The sequence below is a fragment of the Aquila chrysaetos genome, chromosome 17, assembly GCF_900496995.4.
Source record: "Aquila chrysaetos chrysaetos chromosome 17, bAquChr1.4, whole genome shotgun sequence".
NCBI lineage: Eukaryota > Metazoa > Chordata > Aves > Accipitriformes > Accipitridae > Aquila > Aquila chrysaetos.
Window position 1 is genome coordinate 12048322 of NC_044020.1, and position 14979 is coordinate 12063300.

The 14979-nt window shown below is 45.0% G+C and overlaps 1 protein-coding gene across 8 annotated transcripts in view; it reads right to left on the bottom strand.

The window, feature by feature from the left end:
• Nucleotides 1-14614, bottom strand: part of WASHC1 (WASH complex subunit 1) — a 45404-nt gene extending 30790 nt beyond the window's left edge. The window contains exons 1-2 of one of the 8 annotated variants that reach the window (XM_030040145.2): nucleotides 14490-14614; nucleotides 2208-2361 (exon numbers count right to left, since the gene is read on the bottom strand). In XM_030040145.2, the coding sequence (XP_029896005.1) occupies nucleotides 2208-2356 (149 nt within the window). In that variant the 5' untranslated portion in view covers nucleotides 2357-2361; nucleotides 14490-14614. Of the gene's footprint in view, nucleotides 1-2207; nucleotides 2362-5716; nucleotides 5829-6432; nucleotides 6454-9403; nucleotides 9542-9830; nucleotides 9852-13736; nucleotides 13833-14068; nucleotides 14375-14489 lie in introns of those variants that run through there. The other 7 variants (XM_030040146.2, XM_030040147.2, XM_030040149.2 and 4 more) reach the window with 7 other exon arrangements.
• Nucleotides 14615-14979: the final 365 nt, after the last annotated feature.

The window sequence follows — 14979 nt, forward strand, 5'->3', positions numbered from 1 at the left end:
TTCTCTTGCCCAATTCTCCAAATGCAAAGATGTCTGTCTTGCGTTCCCTTGAGAAGACTGAATCCACAGGCACTTTTCACCACTGCTGCTTCAGCACAGCCACTAACTGGCCCAGGGAATATTTCTTCTACAACCAAAACAGTACCACAGCTGCCTTCAGCTGTCCTGTCAGCAACAACTCAAAGCAGAAGCTTTGATCAGCTAACATGGAAAAACAGATTTGGTTGTAGAAAGATTCCTCTTTCCACAGAGAGTAAGAGACGCTCTTTCACTCCACCTTCAACAAATTACAGATTGGCTTGCCACTCTCAAAAGCACTGTACCAATCCAACTGTTCCCACAAAACAACCCCAGAACATCTGCATCTTTGTAGTACTGAAGTAATGAGTTTGACACACTCAGCTGAGTCTGCCACACTGAACAAGTTTCCTCTCCATCAACATTGCAAGCTGCTGTTTTGCAGATCAGAACAGTCAGCTTCCCCAGATAAGGCAGCTCCTTCCTGGAAATGGAAGACAGAGCAGCCTTATCTCAGGAAAGGGAAGATAAAAGGTCACTCTTCACTAAGTGGCAAACTTCTCATCTTGAAAGCTTTGCCCCTTGATCGGCATGGAACAACCAAGGTCATGGAACTTTTAATCAGATGCCTGCGTAATTACTAAATCGTTATTAATTATATCAGAGAGCTGAGACCTCAGAGGAAAGGCAAAGCAAACAAAGAGCCCAATGAAGCCTCCTCTGTTGTTGGAAAAAATTGGTAATTAAAAGTCATGAGTGCACCAAAGAGCAAGGGAACAGCATCACAGTCACTGTTCAGGACTCAGGAGTGACTTGCATACAAAACAGCAGACTTGTCTCCCCGGGGAAATTACAGGGTACTGTGTTAGAGAGCAGTGAGTAGGAGGAAAAAAAAAAAAAAGAAAAAAGAAAAAAAAAAAACCCAACAGACAGAGAAAGAACCATTCCTGTTTTATCAATAGCTTTATTTGCCCCAGAGAAAGGGACAGCACTGCCAACCAGTCCGAAGTCTGAGAGGTGCCTTCCACATGTTTCTGGCAGCTCTAGAAAGTGTCCCAGCCTTATATCATAAAGGATTCCCATACTGAGAAGTGCACAAAAGAATGAGACCTTGTGTTCAACCTGATCCAGCCTACACACAGCCCTTGCCCAGGAGCCCTTGCCCAAGTAAAGACTATTCCAATGAAAAGCCTTTATTTCCCTCAGTGACCTGAGCTCAGCCTTAGTGACTACCCTTTCCCCAGAGGCTGCCCTTCAAAGTATCACTATCAAAAATTGAAGAACTTCAATCTTCCTTTAAAAAAACCAAAAAACTCAAAAGAAGAAAGAATGCTATGGTCCTGCTCACACCATAATAAATCAGCCTAAGTAGTCATGATCCCAACTGAAGCCAAAGCAAGTGCTTTTGCTAATCAGGCTATGAGAAGATAAATGCTGATCTGTTTCTATACCAATGATATGACACAACATCTCAGGGTACTGAGATATCAAAGATGGCATCAGATGAAAAAAGGCACCACTCTCTCTACCATCATTTGCAGGCAAACACAAGAATCTCTCTGATTTGCTATATAGGTAGTCTTACAGATCCAATCCTAAAGATGACCATATGCAAGAGGTGGCAAGTGTGGGTCAAATCCCTGAAGAGATCAGTTTAGATGGATTATGAGACTGTGGCGAGAAGAACAGACACTCTCATGTGCTCAGCCCTCCCAACATACGAAAAAAAAAGAAGTGCAAAACACCAGAAGCCCAAAGAGAACTGTTTCTAAGTCCCAGAGATCAGAACAAAGAGACATTTTCTACTCCACTGCTTCAATTACAATGACTCAAAAAGATATATCTTCAAGAGAGTCTAAATAAGAAAGTCTCCCATTTAAAACATGAGCAGGAAGGAATAAAGGATAACTGCAGCAGAAGCAGTAATGCAATTTGTGGGAGTCTGCCCCTGAATAAAAAATTAACAACAAACAACCTCTAGGCTAACTGTAGCCATTTCATTACACTTAACTTTGACAGACCTGAATCCAATAAACTTTTACTGAAGTGCATCTGATCCTTCTTTATCCCTTTTCTGAACCTCCATTGCTTGCCAATGCAATGCCCTTTCACTGCTGCAACCATATCACCACACTCTGTTTCCTAGTGCTGAATGCTAAGCCCCCAACCCCCATGTGACAGCACCATACCTGTTGAAGATATCACCAGACACCTTTTGCAGATACTGAAGTGCATCTGCCACTTGCTGAACAGCCTCCTCCCTGCGTAAGTCCGGTTGTATCAGTGGGACTGAGTATGTCTGCCCTTCCAAAAAGTGCTTCTGGGCTACTGTAGCCATTGTGCCTAAAGAAAAGAGCAAATAAGTCATTACAGTAAACACACTTCCATTTTATCACAGCTTTTATTCAGGGACTTCCACTCTCTGCTCCCCTCATTACTTTAGGAAAGCGTTTGCAATGGAAATCGGTGAGCTGAGGAGAAAGGCACAAGTAGTAAGGTTGACATATTGGATTTTTAATAAATCCAAGGCAGCTACAGTGAGGTGGGAGTCTCTTGCTTATCTGAATGCTCTTGGGAACCATAATTTTATTTTAGCATGATACATAACAAATGTCTGCTCAGTACTGTGCTGAAAACAAAGACCACACTTTGGAGCAAAGTCAGTTCAGGGTGGCGATAAGACTTATCAGAAATCACCCTGTCTCTTCCTTCCATCTTCATATTCCAGATGGATATATTTCAGGTCATTCAACCCTATTAGCAAAATGCAGTATTTCACCTTACACTTATGCTCCAAGCAACACAACCACAGCTTCCTTCCAAGAACAGCAGCTATGACATTACAGGGCATGCATGTGCACACACGCCCTTGCTCCAAGTAGGTTAATGAGAGTTCTTCCATTCTGAGACTCCCAGGAGCTGCTCATTGCTTCTGGAGACTGGATTTTTCCTTAGTAACTGTCTTGAAAGAAGCCTCCTTATTTTAGGATCCTTTCACATATAAAACCTAAATGGTCACTGAAATCTTTCAGTTGTGTTCAACACATGCACCAGAGCAGTATGCATACTCCTGGATGCAGCTGGGCCAATACCACTGCTCCATAGTTCAGCCAGGAGAAGGCTATACATCGCCCATGTTTCCATCCTGCCAGCCTTGCTCACCTCTCCCTCAGCAATTCCCAAATAGTCTGCCTTCCATGTTTTTGCTCACAAAAATAACAAAAAAGTTCCTGGGACACAGAGGAGGGTATAGAGAAGAAATCAATTTCTCTGAGCACATTAGAAATTGTAAATTCACAAATATGTTACTGTTAGGATAGCCTGATTAATGGACAGAGTAGAGTATCCATACAGTTTTCTAACCCAAACTCTGCTAGGCCTACACAACTCCCTTCAAACTCATTTTCTCCATGTGTCTTGCTCATTCAGACTGTAAAAAAACAGTCTACAGCTGCTTATTACAGGGTTTCATCATGCAGAGTGCCGTACATCCATATAAGAAAATACTCATTAAGCTGAAGAGAAGCAAAACACAGGAGGATAAAAAAAGTAAGTTATTTGAAACAGACAGAGATATCTTGGGACACAACACATTACCTCCATGGTACCTGGAGGTCTGCAGGAGCTAGTCCAGGAACCACTGCTGTGTGCAAACTGTATTCCAGCCTGTACAGCAGAGCAGGCTGAAAATAACATAGAAACACAGCCTATACCGGAGGAATTCACAAAACAAGAGCCTGAAGAGAGAGTTACAGCATAAAACAACTGTTTAATAGGTGAAAATTAGGTGTCTTCACATATTCTTTAAATTCCCTATCTTGTTTCACAAAATGAAAAGATATCAGATTAGACTTGCCTGTAGCCAGTCCTGTACATTTAAGAAACACCATCCACCCTCTCCAGATTTGTCCTTTCTGATCCTACCACAGCAGGTTAGGAAAGAATTTCTGTAAGTGTGATGTGGCTGTTGTTTTGGTTGGGGTTTTTTTGGGGGGTGGGTTGGTTGTGGTTGGTTTTTTGGGGGGGTAGCAGAGTGTTTAATAATGAATCATATGGGAGGTAAAAGAAGGAGGAAACCTATGAGCCTTTCCGCAGATTTGCAAATTTGCAAAATCAAGCCCAGCCATCAGAAGACCTGGCTCTGCTGCAGGAAGCCTAGACCTATTCTGTTTCACTTCATGCATCACTGGCAACCAGACTCTGCATCCACACTCTTTAGCAGCAATGTTTGCACACTGATTAGTCTTCTTCACTGGGCCTATTCAGCAGGCAGGAAATTATTATTTATCGTTGTAAAGCATACAAGTTAATCTGAGAGAAGTACAGCTAATTTTGAGATGGCATTTTTTGAACTGCCGACCACAACCAAGCTTGAACCCTTTTGCTTTCAAATCTACTATTGGACTGACAATGCGGAACAAAGCAACCAGATAACACAGCAAGTGCGCAGTTATGAGATACTCTGGCTCTGGCAGCAAAACAAGTTTACAATCCTCCCCGCCACTGGTCACAACTCTTTTGCTGCATCAGTGCTGCTGATGGTTGGTATGCCTATTTTTAACTCAGATCAGTTCAATGACCCAATTTACCACAGCCAGATAAACAGCTGTAATTGCCCAGTCATAAAACAGAGTGCGAAGCAGGGGCAAGAAGGGGACTTTTTAAACTTGCTTCACTATCAAAACCATTACCATGTAATGGTAATCCTGCCCCACAGGATGAGAAGGCCAAGCTTTTCACCTCTAGAGGCCAGATGAGATTATACAGCCCCAGTATGATTTCCGAGACTCTCACCAATCCTAATTCTCTTTGTGACCTTTCTAAAGCAAAGCTCAGTTTAGCTGCTGACTGACAGATACTCACACTCAGAAGCAGCACTCCCCCAGCTACTACCAAACTGTTTCTTTCCTCACACTCAAAAGCTACAGACTGTTCTTCAGGACCCACTGCCCTTGCAAAGGGAGGAGCACACAGTAGTAGGGCAAAGCAGGAAAAGCCCCAGGTGCTCCTGCTTGCACTGTCACAGTTCAGCTGTCAGTAAACTTCAGCTTCACAGCTTCTCAGTGCAGCCTCTCACATGAGCTCCAGATTCTCACCTTTCCTAAAAAAAACATGTTAGAGAATTGTGGTAGACTCTGTGGGAACTGCTGTCAGAGACAGATACAAGAGACAATTCTTTCTGTGCAAGGTAACAAATTAAAGATTTATAGCAATAAAGAGGAAAAACAGCAACAGCCTTCTAAATGACTAGACTCAGGCAAAATTGCATGCTACAGCTGCCATTTATTACCTTTTGTGACCAAACTAACTGGAGAAACAAGCCAGTTTTACAAACACTTTGAGTAAAGGCCTGACCATATGCTTAGAATAAAAGCAGAATTGCTTCCCACAACAGACAGGGACTGCAGGAACAAGGAAGATTTTAAAAGGAAAAATTCAAAATATTCCCAAAAGTCAGGAAGGAAAGCAAAGACTGAATGTCACTCAGCAAGACTGACTCTTCCTTTATCTCAACCTCCAGTGCACTGAGAAGGAAGCAGCACATTTCCTTGCCATGCTCCATTATCAGAATTAGGCATTACATAAAAACAAAGTGCTGCAGATTAGAAATATCTCAACTCTCCCACCCTGCCCAATGGATGCCAAGCCTTTATGTAACATAGACACCAAAGGTGCAAATAAACTGTTCATATCTTACACATGGAAGCTACTTTCAGCAAAGCAACAAACTGGTTCCAGTATGACTCCTGAATCTTAAAGAGGGAGCTGGTGTGTTTCAGCAGAAAGTACAGCATCCTGGAATTAAGACAGCCGACAGGAAACACTCAGATGCTACAGTGAGAAATGGGCACATAAAACCCCAAAGCAAGTATGATTCAGAAAAGCAGATGTCAGATCACCCAAGAGATTTAATCATTAGTGGTATGACCACCTGTGGGTCACACAAGGCAGAAGAAACAGCAACACAGCGCTTTTTTTGTGATCAAAGAGGCTCTGGAAAAGAGTTGGAACATCTGGGGGCTCCAGCCACAATTTATTCAATTATTTTTTCTATGTCAACCTTCATGATCAACACAAATGTGCTCTGGTGTTATATAATAACCTCATTTGCCTTATTAAATTGCAAACAAAGAGAAAAAGGTTGATTTCTCACTGCACCACCTGCTTACAAGTGCTATATCCTGATTTAGAAGTTCTGACGAGAGCTAGCAACTGCTCAGATTCACACTTTTGCCTTAAGCTGTCTATGCCTTAACCTCAAGCAAGCTGGTACAAAGCTTGTCAGGACTGATGGCTACCCCTCTGCACCCAAAGCTGCTCTCTCCTTCTCAGTTCCAACATCCACACTAGCAAAAGCTGAGCGAAACAACAGCAGTGGGAAACGCAACATCAGCCTCCACCAGACTGTCTCACCTTTCCAAAAGGCTTACACCAGGATAGATACAGGCTGAGCACTCCAGGGCTTTCAGGTATCTGGAACCAGCAACTGGTCATACTGTTCAATCATCACAGGCAAGTCTAGTACTCTGATGGCTACATAGAGATTTGCAGCTCCGAACCTAGAGAAGGAAGTATACAATTCACTGCTCTGGGTAGGTAGAGAAACACTCCACCTATTTTGCTCACCTCTTGGGTTACTTCCCCCTGGACCCAAGAATAAAACTCCTTATGTCAAGGCTAAGCCCAAGAGAACTTGTTATGGAGCAAACAGAATAAAAGAAGCAACACTCCTTTAAGTCCTTTAGAAGATATTGCTCTATGGAGGACTGATCACTGAGATGATTATCTACAAACAAAAAGACCCCACAACCTTAAAATACCTTAATTTTTCAAGGAAATGTAAACAAAGGCAATACAAGAAAATAATTTGGCTGCCCTCAACACAGGCAGAGACTGTAAAGCTATATAGAAGCACTTACCAAATACATGCTTTGCTATGAAAATAAAGGGAGAATAAAGCAAGCCACCAACAATACTTGCTTCCTTAACATGCTTCAAGGGACTACAGAAAGGGGCTTCAGAGGAGAAGAGGGCTTAAATACCTTGAAAAAAATCAGTGTGTATCCTTCAAAGATACAAGGGCTGCTTCAGCAATTACTGTGCTGCTGCTTCTGTCACTGCATTGGACAGGCAGAATGAACGAAAGGCCTTTAATTCCCACATGCAGTAACCTCTCCAACAAGAAGTGACTGACTATCTCCAGCCCTATGTCTCTCCTTTGTAGGACCCTAATAAAAGATCAATGCGTTGTAGCCACCTGCAAGGATGCAGAGATCAGCAATATGCAGTAAAACACAAGTCTGCATATCCCTTACCACATACCACTACACCACCACCACCAGGGTGGTTCCACAGTGGGAACAGACGAAGTCACAAATGAACTACAGGTTAAGATTAAACACACTCAAACGATGGAGTAGAGACAAGCTTTGGGCATAGCTTATCACAAGGTGCTGTCCCCTCTGATAGAGGAAAGTCACATCCATGACTTGGTTCATAGCGAGAAGTCATCTCAAATTCCTCACTGACAGTAATTTCTTACACATAGTACTTTCTATCATGTTTACCTGCACAAAGATCGTCCCATCCTGGCTGACAATAACAGACCTCCGTTACTCTCACTTTCCTCTGCTCCAGCCTAGCGTACTACATCAGCACATTGCTCGCAATACTCAAATGTGGCTTTTAGAGCTCACAAAGCTCGCAGCTGCTACAATGTCTGCTGTGTGTCTCATCACAAACTTCTACTACTGTACACTTAACTATGGTACTCTGTAGTACTGTACTATACTTAATATACTACTACATCATTCTCATTCTCTACTTTCCACACAGGCTTCCCACAAAATTTCAAATCATGATCAAATCTGCTGGCATATTCAAGTCATACCTTGGTTGTACTACAAGCTTGCCTAGAGGCCATTCCAACAAAACATCAGAACTAACTCCTGCAAGGAAAAAATAAAAAAAGATAATTGTATCACCTTGCCCTCCACAAATAAAGCACACTCCTATGAGTTTACCAGCTGCAAAGCCAGGGAACTGTATTTAAAAAAGAGACTTAAAATGCTGGAAAAGCAAAACATGTCATTGCGTATGTTCTTCCTGTTAAGGGCCAGCATAAGGCAGTGTGTGCACATGCCCTCACACAGATGTAAACACGCAACTGAAATGAAAGCTAGAAGTTGCTTACACTCTGGTGGTAAATGCAGCACAAGAGCCTAGATGTAAGTCCTATTTTATGCAGCAAATGATCATTCTGCCCTGTGTTGACATTCACTGAAGAGGTTGAAATTTAGTCCTCCAGCAGAGCACACAAGAGGTAACTATCCTGGGTAGGAGAGCAGGATGTATTTCCAGCAATGAGATGAGAGGTTCACCACAGTCCCTGTGCTAAGCCAACTTTACCTTTTTTGGGGGGGCAAGGAGGGGAAGGGAGGAGGAGAGAAGCACTTTGATAAGTTAAGAGGATGAAAAGTCTATTTATATTTTTTAATTAACCATGTTCTACAGTGTTATTAAGCAGCAATCAAAGATGCAGATGGTACTGATTTGATTGGCAAGAGGTGCACTGTGCTGAATATTAAGGAACTCTGCCCCTATAAATAGGTCTAATCACCATCTGAAGGCTGGAAGGCAGTGATGAAAGAAAGCATTAATAAGACCATAATTAGGCCCCATAGCAGGCTGTACTCCACCAGAGTGCTCATGTTACTAGACGTCTCTTCTAGCAGCATCCTCAAACTCTGTTGTAGACATTACTGCTTTGGGTCTCAAGACCTGCAGTAGCTACTTTAGACAAAGCTATGAAGAGTGGGGTTTCTCCATCTTTGGAGGGCCTGGCATCGGTTAGGATTTTACCTCCCAGTACCATTTCTGGAGCAAGAGAGCTCTCCATTCCAGCTGTCCCACCCTGCCCACTCTCAATGAGCAAATTAAACTGGGCAGCTGGAGCTCCCCAGGCACAGAGACTGGCAAGGGGTGCAGGAAAGTGAGAAGCTTTAGAAGCTGTTGCTCTCCCTCCCCCTCAGAGCAGCAGGAATACATCATGGCCACATCTACATCACAAAGTTAACCTAGCCACAGCTGTAAAAGCTATTTCTGCTCCTCTGCTCCAGCTTTAGAAAGAGAGATACTTACTCAATCTCATCAACCTCATACCTTCAGCCTGTCCTTACAGAACAGCATTACCTCAGAAGAACAACAAAAATAAAGTCCATGTAGAAAATGAATCCTACAAGGCATCTCCTGCTACATGCCAATACTTCCAAAAGTTGCTCATTGATATGGGACTGCTTGAAGAGCCAAGATCTTTTCAAAAGGAGTCAGCCTCCCACATCATACCACAGCCCTGCAGAAACACCAGAGCACTGAGGAGTCTGACCTGATACTCAGCAGGACTCGGGGGCTTGCACTGCATTTCACACACTGCACATCGTGGCCTTGTGGGCTGATATTCTGCTTGGAAAGGGCAGGAGTGCATTCCATCATTGAAGCAGTCTCACCTCATCTGTTCCAGCAGCTGTGGGAAAAGGAAAAGCTTTTTCTGCTGCACTGGTAAGCAGCCACTAACTACCCAGTGATATAACACCACTCAGTTCTCCATATCCAAACAGTGTGGAATTACTGGCAGTTACCACATATGCAGTACCTCACACAACCGGGTACCACAAGAACATTGTGTTGTACCACGATGTCATGTCAGCTAGAGTGCTAGGTGCATTTTTGGTAGGTGAATCTACATATCACTGACAGCCGTTTAGTCATTGTACTAGAAAAAGGTATTAAGGTAATGCTATGAAGATACTCACTTTTGGAAACAGCAAGAGAGACTCTGGTATGAAGTGTGCATCCAAAACCCCAAAACTTTTTTTTCTTCAGTTAATTCCCTACGTTGCAGAGGGAACACAATAAATAGGCTGCTTTGCAACAAAAGAGCAGCCTATTGACACAGGTTCTGTAAACTGGGTGCCTGATAGGAACATGTCTCCCTAGGACACAGGCTGTGTCAGAGACCACCAAACACCTGTTGCTACTTATGTGTTTGTCCCATCCTGCTGTTTCTGGAATAAAAGGCTACCTGTATGTGGTCCTTCCTGAGCACTCAGAGCTACCAAAGGAAAAGCACTGGCCTGTCAAAAATCTATTTTTGAAAGCGTGAGCCCAGTATTTAAGGCAGCCCTTTCTCAAGAAGCCAGAGCCTGTTAACACCTTTGGCTCAGACACAATGTTTTTAAAGAAACAGTAGCTACTGTAGCTATTAAAGACAGATGAAATCTATGAGCAATACGACATTAAGGAAAAGACATTATTGACAGGTAACTAATGCACATGAATTGGAGAATTTGGGTTCTCACCAGCAGCATTGTCTCTTGGATCAAATAAGCGTGGGCCTGAACCAATACATCAACAGACTCAGTGATCATTCTCAAATGGAGACCCTCCCTTTCCCTAAAAACTACTCAGAGCCACTTAGATTTGTTGGTTTGTCACATACTACACTGCCCTATTCCACCTAGGCTAAAGAGAAAGGATCACAATTTGAGATCTCGGAGCCCAGCTTTACAACAGCATATAGCAACTCCCTGGCAAATTGTGAAATACCTGACATTTAAAGATGAATCACATAAAATCAAATGATATCAACTCTCCAGAAGACAGAATGCTATTACATTATTTTTCAAGGAAAATCTGAAAGGTAGAGACTTAAAAGAATTTCGAGGCGCACTTCAATCCTCTCAGTTCCACAAGAGCTAAGATGGCCTCTAAGCCAGTACTGTCTTCAAGACAATCTTTCCTCTCAACGCAGAGCTCTGCCTTGCAAAGCAGTCAGCAGCCCTCACTGCCATGAGGCACCAAGCTGCAGGCTGCATCATCTTGCTGAGAAAGCCCTGTCCTCTAAGCACAGGCTGAAATTGATTTCCCTCAGCTGGATACATAAAGCTCATTTTGACAGACAGATGTTGATATCTAAAGTTAATCAGATAACCCACTCTGCAACTGTCACCTTTGGCTCTCTTCATTAATGGAGGCAATCAGGCGCTCTAATGAACAATTGATCTAAGTCAACCGTCTACAACTGACCAAAAAGCACTGTGCTAATTGTCTGCCTTCCTTTCTTCTCACTATTTATTATAAAAGAAGCCAAAGCAAATAGCTTAGCTACACCTACAATACAGACATCAAAAGTAACACTGAGAATCCCAGCCCAAACATCCAGACACAGCTCTTCATTCGATTTCCTAAGTGGAGGTACTTTGGGTTTGTGTGCCTGAAGTACACAGAAGCCACTGGCTATGCCAAAAGTCCCTTGGAGGGCCATTTCCCTGCAGTAAGTTCTCTTAAATACTGGAGTTTCAAAAGCAGGCTATCTGTAACACTGCTGTAGAGCTTCCTGCAGAACATTTGGTTCAGAAAAATGAGGAGCTGCTCAATCTTGCTATCAGACCACGGCAACAAATACATGCTTCCAAAAACATAGCACCTTCCTAAAAAAAAAAAAAAAAAAAAAAAAAAAAAAAAAAATAAATCCAGTTAATTTTTCCCTCCAATTTTCTGATGCAAAATCAGCTTCAGTCTCCTGCAGAGCAACCTTAGCTGCAGATCTAAGCATTGCCACATCTCACTACCACAAACCCTAACTAGCAATGTCCTGTTTTTCACCTCCACATTCAGTACCCTCTGCTCCAAAGTTCTGGAGTTTTACAGCACCCATACCCCACAGGCACTGTGTTACAATAGATCCCGAGATATTTAATGAAGGCAACAACCAAATCAAACTGGCAACAAAAGCAGTTCCTGCCTGTTTTATACATTCAAAAGCAAAGGAAATGCTTGCATTTCTGCAAGATGACAAGAGGGGAACTCACTGACTATAAGGAAGTGTCTTCAAGCCTGTTCACATTTGCTAGAAGGAATATCCCTACAGGGTGGCCTGGATGACAGGAGCTGACAACAAGCTGGGTCAAAAGAATGACACCTGGGGAATCAGTAACCAACTAAACAAACTGCTGGATGGACTATTTTCTGGCAAAGGTTATCTTGTGAAGGGGTCTAAGCAGAGCTCATTAGCTATAGAAATTGCTTTTTGAGTGATAAAAATTATTCCCTTCAAGCTCATACACCACAGCCACAAGAAACATCACAATTTCAGACACCATCCTCTTCTTCCTCTGTACACTACCTTTAATCTAAAAAAAAATATTAAAAAAATCTGCCTTGCTTTCAGGCTTATCTCAGTACTATTCTTCCCCAGCCCTCAATTTCTACCCTTCTATTTTACTGGTCAGGTTGAGCGTGCAGTGACTACAGTTACCTGGTATTACCAGAACCCAGAAGCTAGACTGCAGAGTCGTTCCCAGGGATTATCTGCTTTCAGTTTTCTTGCCAATTAACTCCTGAGTTGAGAGAACAGCACTTTTTATCTGAAGGAATTAAGATTTAAAACTCATTTTAAATATCCAGAGTGATAGAAGAAGGGCAGATGCTAAGACTAGCAGCCTGTGCTGCTCCAGGAGCGCCTCAGGCATTTTTCTGCCTGAGGGCTCTTTGGAGGTGTGGCCGTTTCCCCCCAGCCAAAGCATCCCAGGAATACAGAGGTGTATCAGGCAGCCTTTACATCGCAGCTTTACTACTCAGACAAGACAAACATAATCAAATATCAGGAGAACTTATCAGCCCCTAGCTAACCTTCCTAAAAGAACGTCTAAGCAAGGGACAGTTGAGTGGAGCACCTCTGATTCCCTGGACAACTGAAACACAGAAAGCCTCTACAAGGACATGCCAAAGTCACTTTGCTTCCAGCCCTTGCCTCTGGCAAGAGCAGCACTATCCGCTCCACTTCCTTTCATCGCTCAGGGAAGGCTCTGTATTTCAGAGAACTGGCAAGAAATAGGGACAGTTTTAGTTTCTACCTCGTCTACTACAGGATAGGTCAATCCAGTCTGCAAATCACTGCCAGCAACACCCGCCACGCAACCTAAATGAAATAAATAGGTCATCTCAAGCAAACTCCTAGCTGACATTTGCCTGAATCACGTGAAATGCCACAACCACAGGCAGCACTATCCCACACTCATCATTGGAAGCTGCACTGTAGAAGCGAGCACAGTCCGACCGCTCAACATTTGAGCCACGCAATTTAAAAAAAAAAAAAAAAAAAAAAAAAGAGGGGGGAAAACCTCACCACAACAGGACTTCTGTGGATTACTAAAATAATACTAACAATCATCATCACTGCTGGGTGTGGATTCACAATGATCACTATGTCCATCAGCAGCCTTTCTTCATGTGTACAGCTAGGTCTAGTAGCCCTGTGGTCTTTTTACTGTTGGCATACTCATTCTTTATTTTGAACACAGAAAAAATTAATACAATAAATGCATTTATCACAACAGCATTTGGGTTCACTTGCAAACACTGACACCGCATTTTTATTTGACAAATCATTACAACACCACAGCTACCAGCTTGGGAGTGATGAACATGCCCTTGTGCAACTTAAGGACAATCCCTATTAAAACTGATTTGCCAGTACTCCAGGTAGGAAACTGTGTTGATGCACTGAAGGACTAGAAGTTACGTTTTTTATAGTCTGTGGTGTTCTTTGAAGTGAGTTGATAGTTAACAGTAACCAATCAGTACTTGGAATAGTACAAACCCCTCACAACTCTATTACAAGCCATTAGCTAACTTTGAGGAAAAATGATGTAACTCACATCCCAGAATCCTCGAACTCTCTATCTTGAACACTTTTCGCTTTCTCGTGACTCCCTTCAGGCTGCAGCATCTAGCTGTCTATCCCTACAGGGTACCTAACCTACACGGACAGAAGTCATCGCCCTTCCCAATCCCCGAAGGACTACGTTGAGTCCAAGTGTCCCACGCGTCATCACCAACTTGAGATTTCCAGGCTCCGTGCTGCCTGCCTGGTTTTTCCACCTACTGCACGGCTCAGCGCTGAAGAGCCGCACACGAAACGTAACAAAAGACTTTTCTAAACCTGCTATCCCGCCCAAACAGGTATTGTACGACTCTCATTTCACATTACCAAGCTCTTCTTCCCAAGACCTGACGGGCTCCCCGACGGACAGAGCCTGCGGCCGCCAGAAGCGTTTCACCGCTGGGCGACAGGCCGCAGACCCCGCGGCAGCTCCTCACGGACGCTCACGGGGCCCCGCGCAGGCCCAGCCGGAGGGAACTCTGCCCGAGCCCCGGCTCCTCGCCGCCGAGTCCGGCCAAAGCTGTTCCTCTCCACGCTGTCGCCGCGGGGACACCCCCCGCGCCCGGCCCCTCCTCGGCGCCCTCCGCCAGCCCCGCCGAACCCCGGTGTCCCCGGTGTCCCCGGTGTCCCGCCCCGGGCGCCCGGCACAGAGCCGCGGCGGCGACGGGGGAGGGGGGGGGGCGGGGGGGGGGGGGGAGGGCCCGGCCCCGCCCAGCGCGCGCTCCCTGCCGCGCCGCGCGCCCCTCACCTGCCGCGAGCCAGCCACGCCTCGGCGCCGAGCAGGAAGCGGCGCCCTACACCGCTTCCGCCCCTAGTTGTCCGTCACTTCCGCCCGGTTAAGGCGCCCCTGTATCTGCCTACCTGCCCGCCCCTGGCCCGAGCCGGGGGCGGGGCTGCGCATGCGCGCGGTAGAGGGTGGGGCGCGGGGCGTGAGGCGTTCTCCGACGGCGGGGAGCGTCGGCCATGTTGTGGGCTTGCGGCTGCCTGCCCTCTTCCCTGCCCCTGCCGGGCCAGGCGGTGTGCCGTCTGCCCCGCCTGAACCTCTCCCCGGCACTGCTGCCCTCCCTTGTGCCTCAGCCTCTTTGCTGGCCTGGGCCCCAGGTGGCCTGCCAGCCTGGGATGGCGGGCAGCTGGAGCTGGCGGGCAGCTGGAGCTGGCGGTCTGTCTGCCCCGTCACAGGACACAGCCAGGCACGGACCCCACTGAGGCTCCTCGGAGCATTGCTGGGTGCCTCGTGA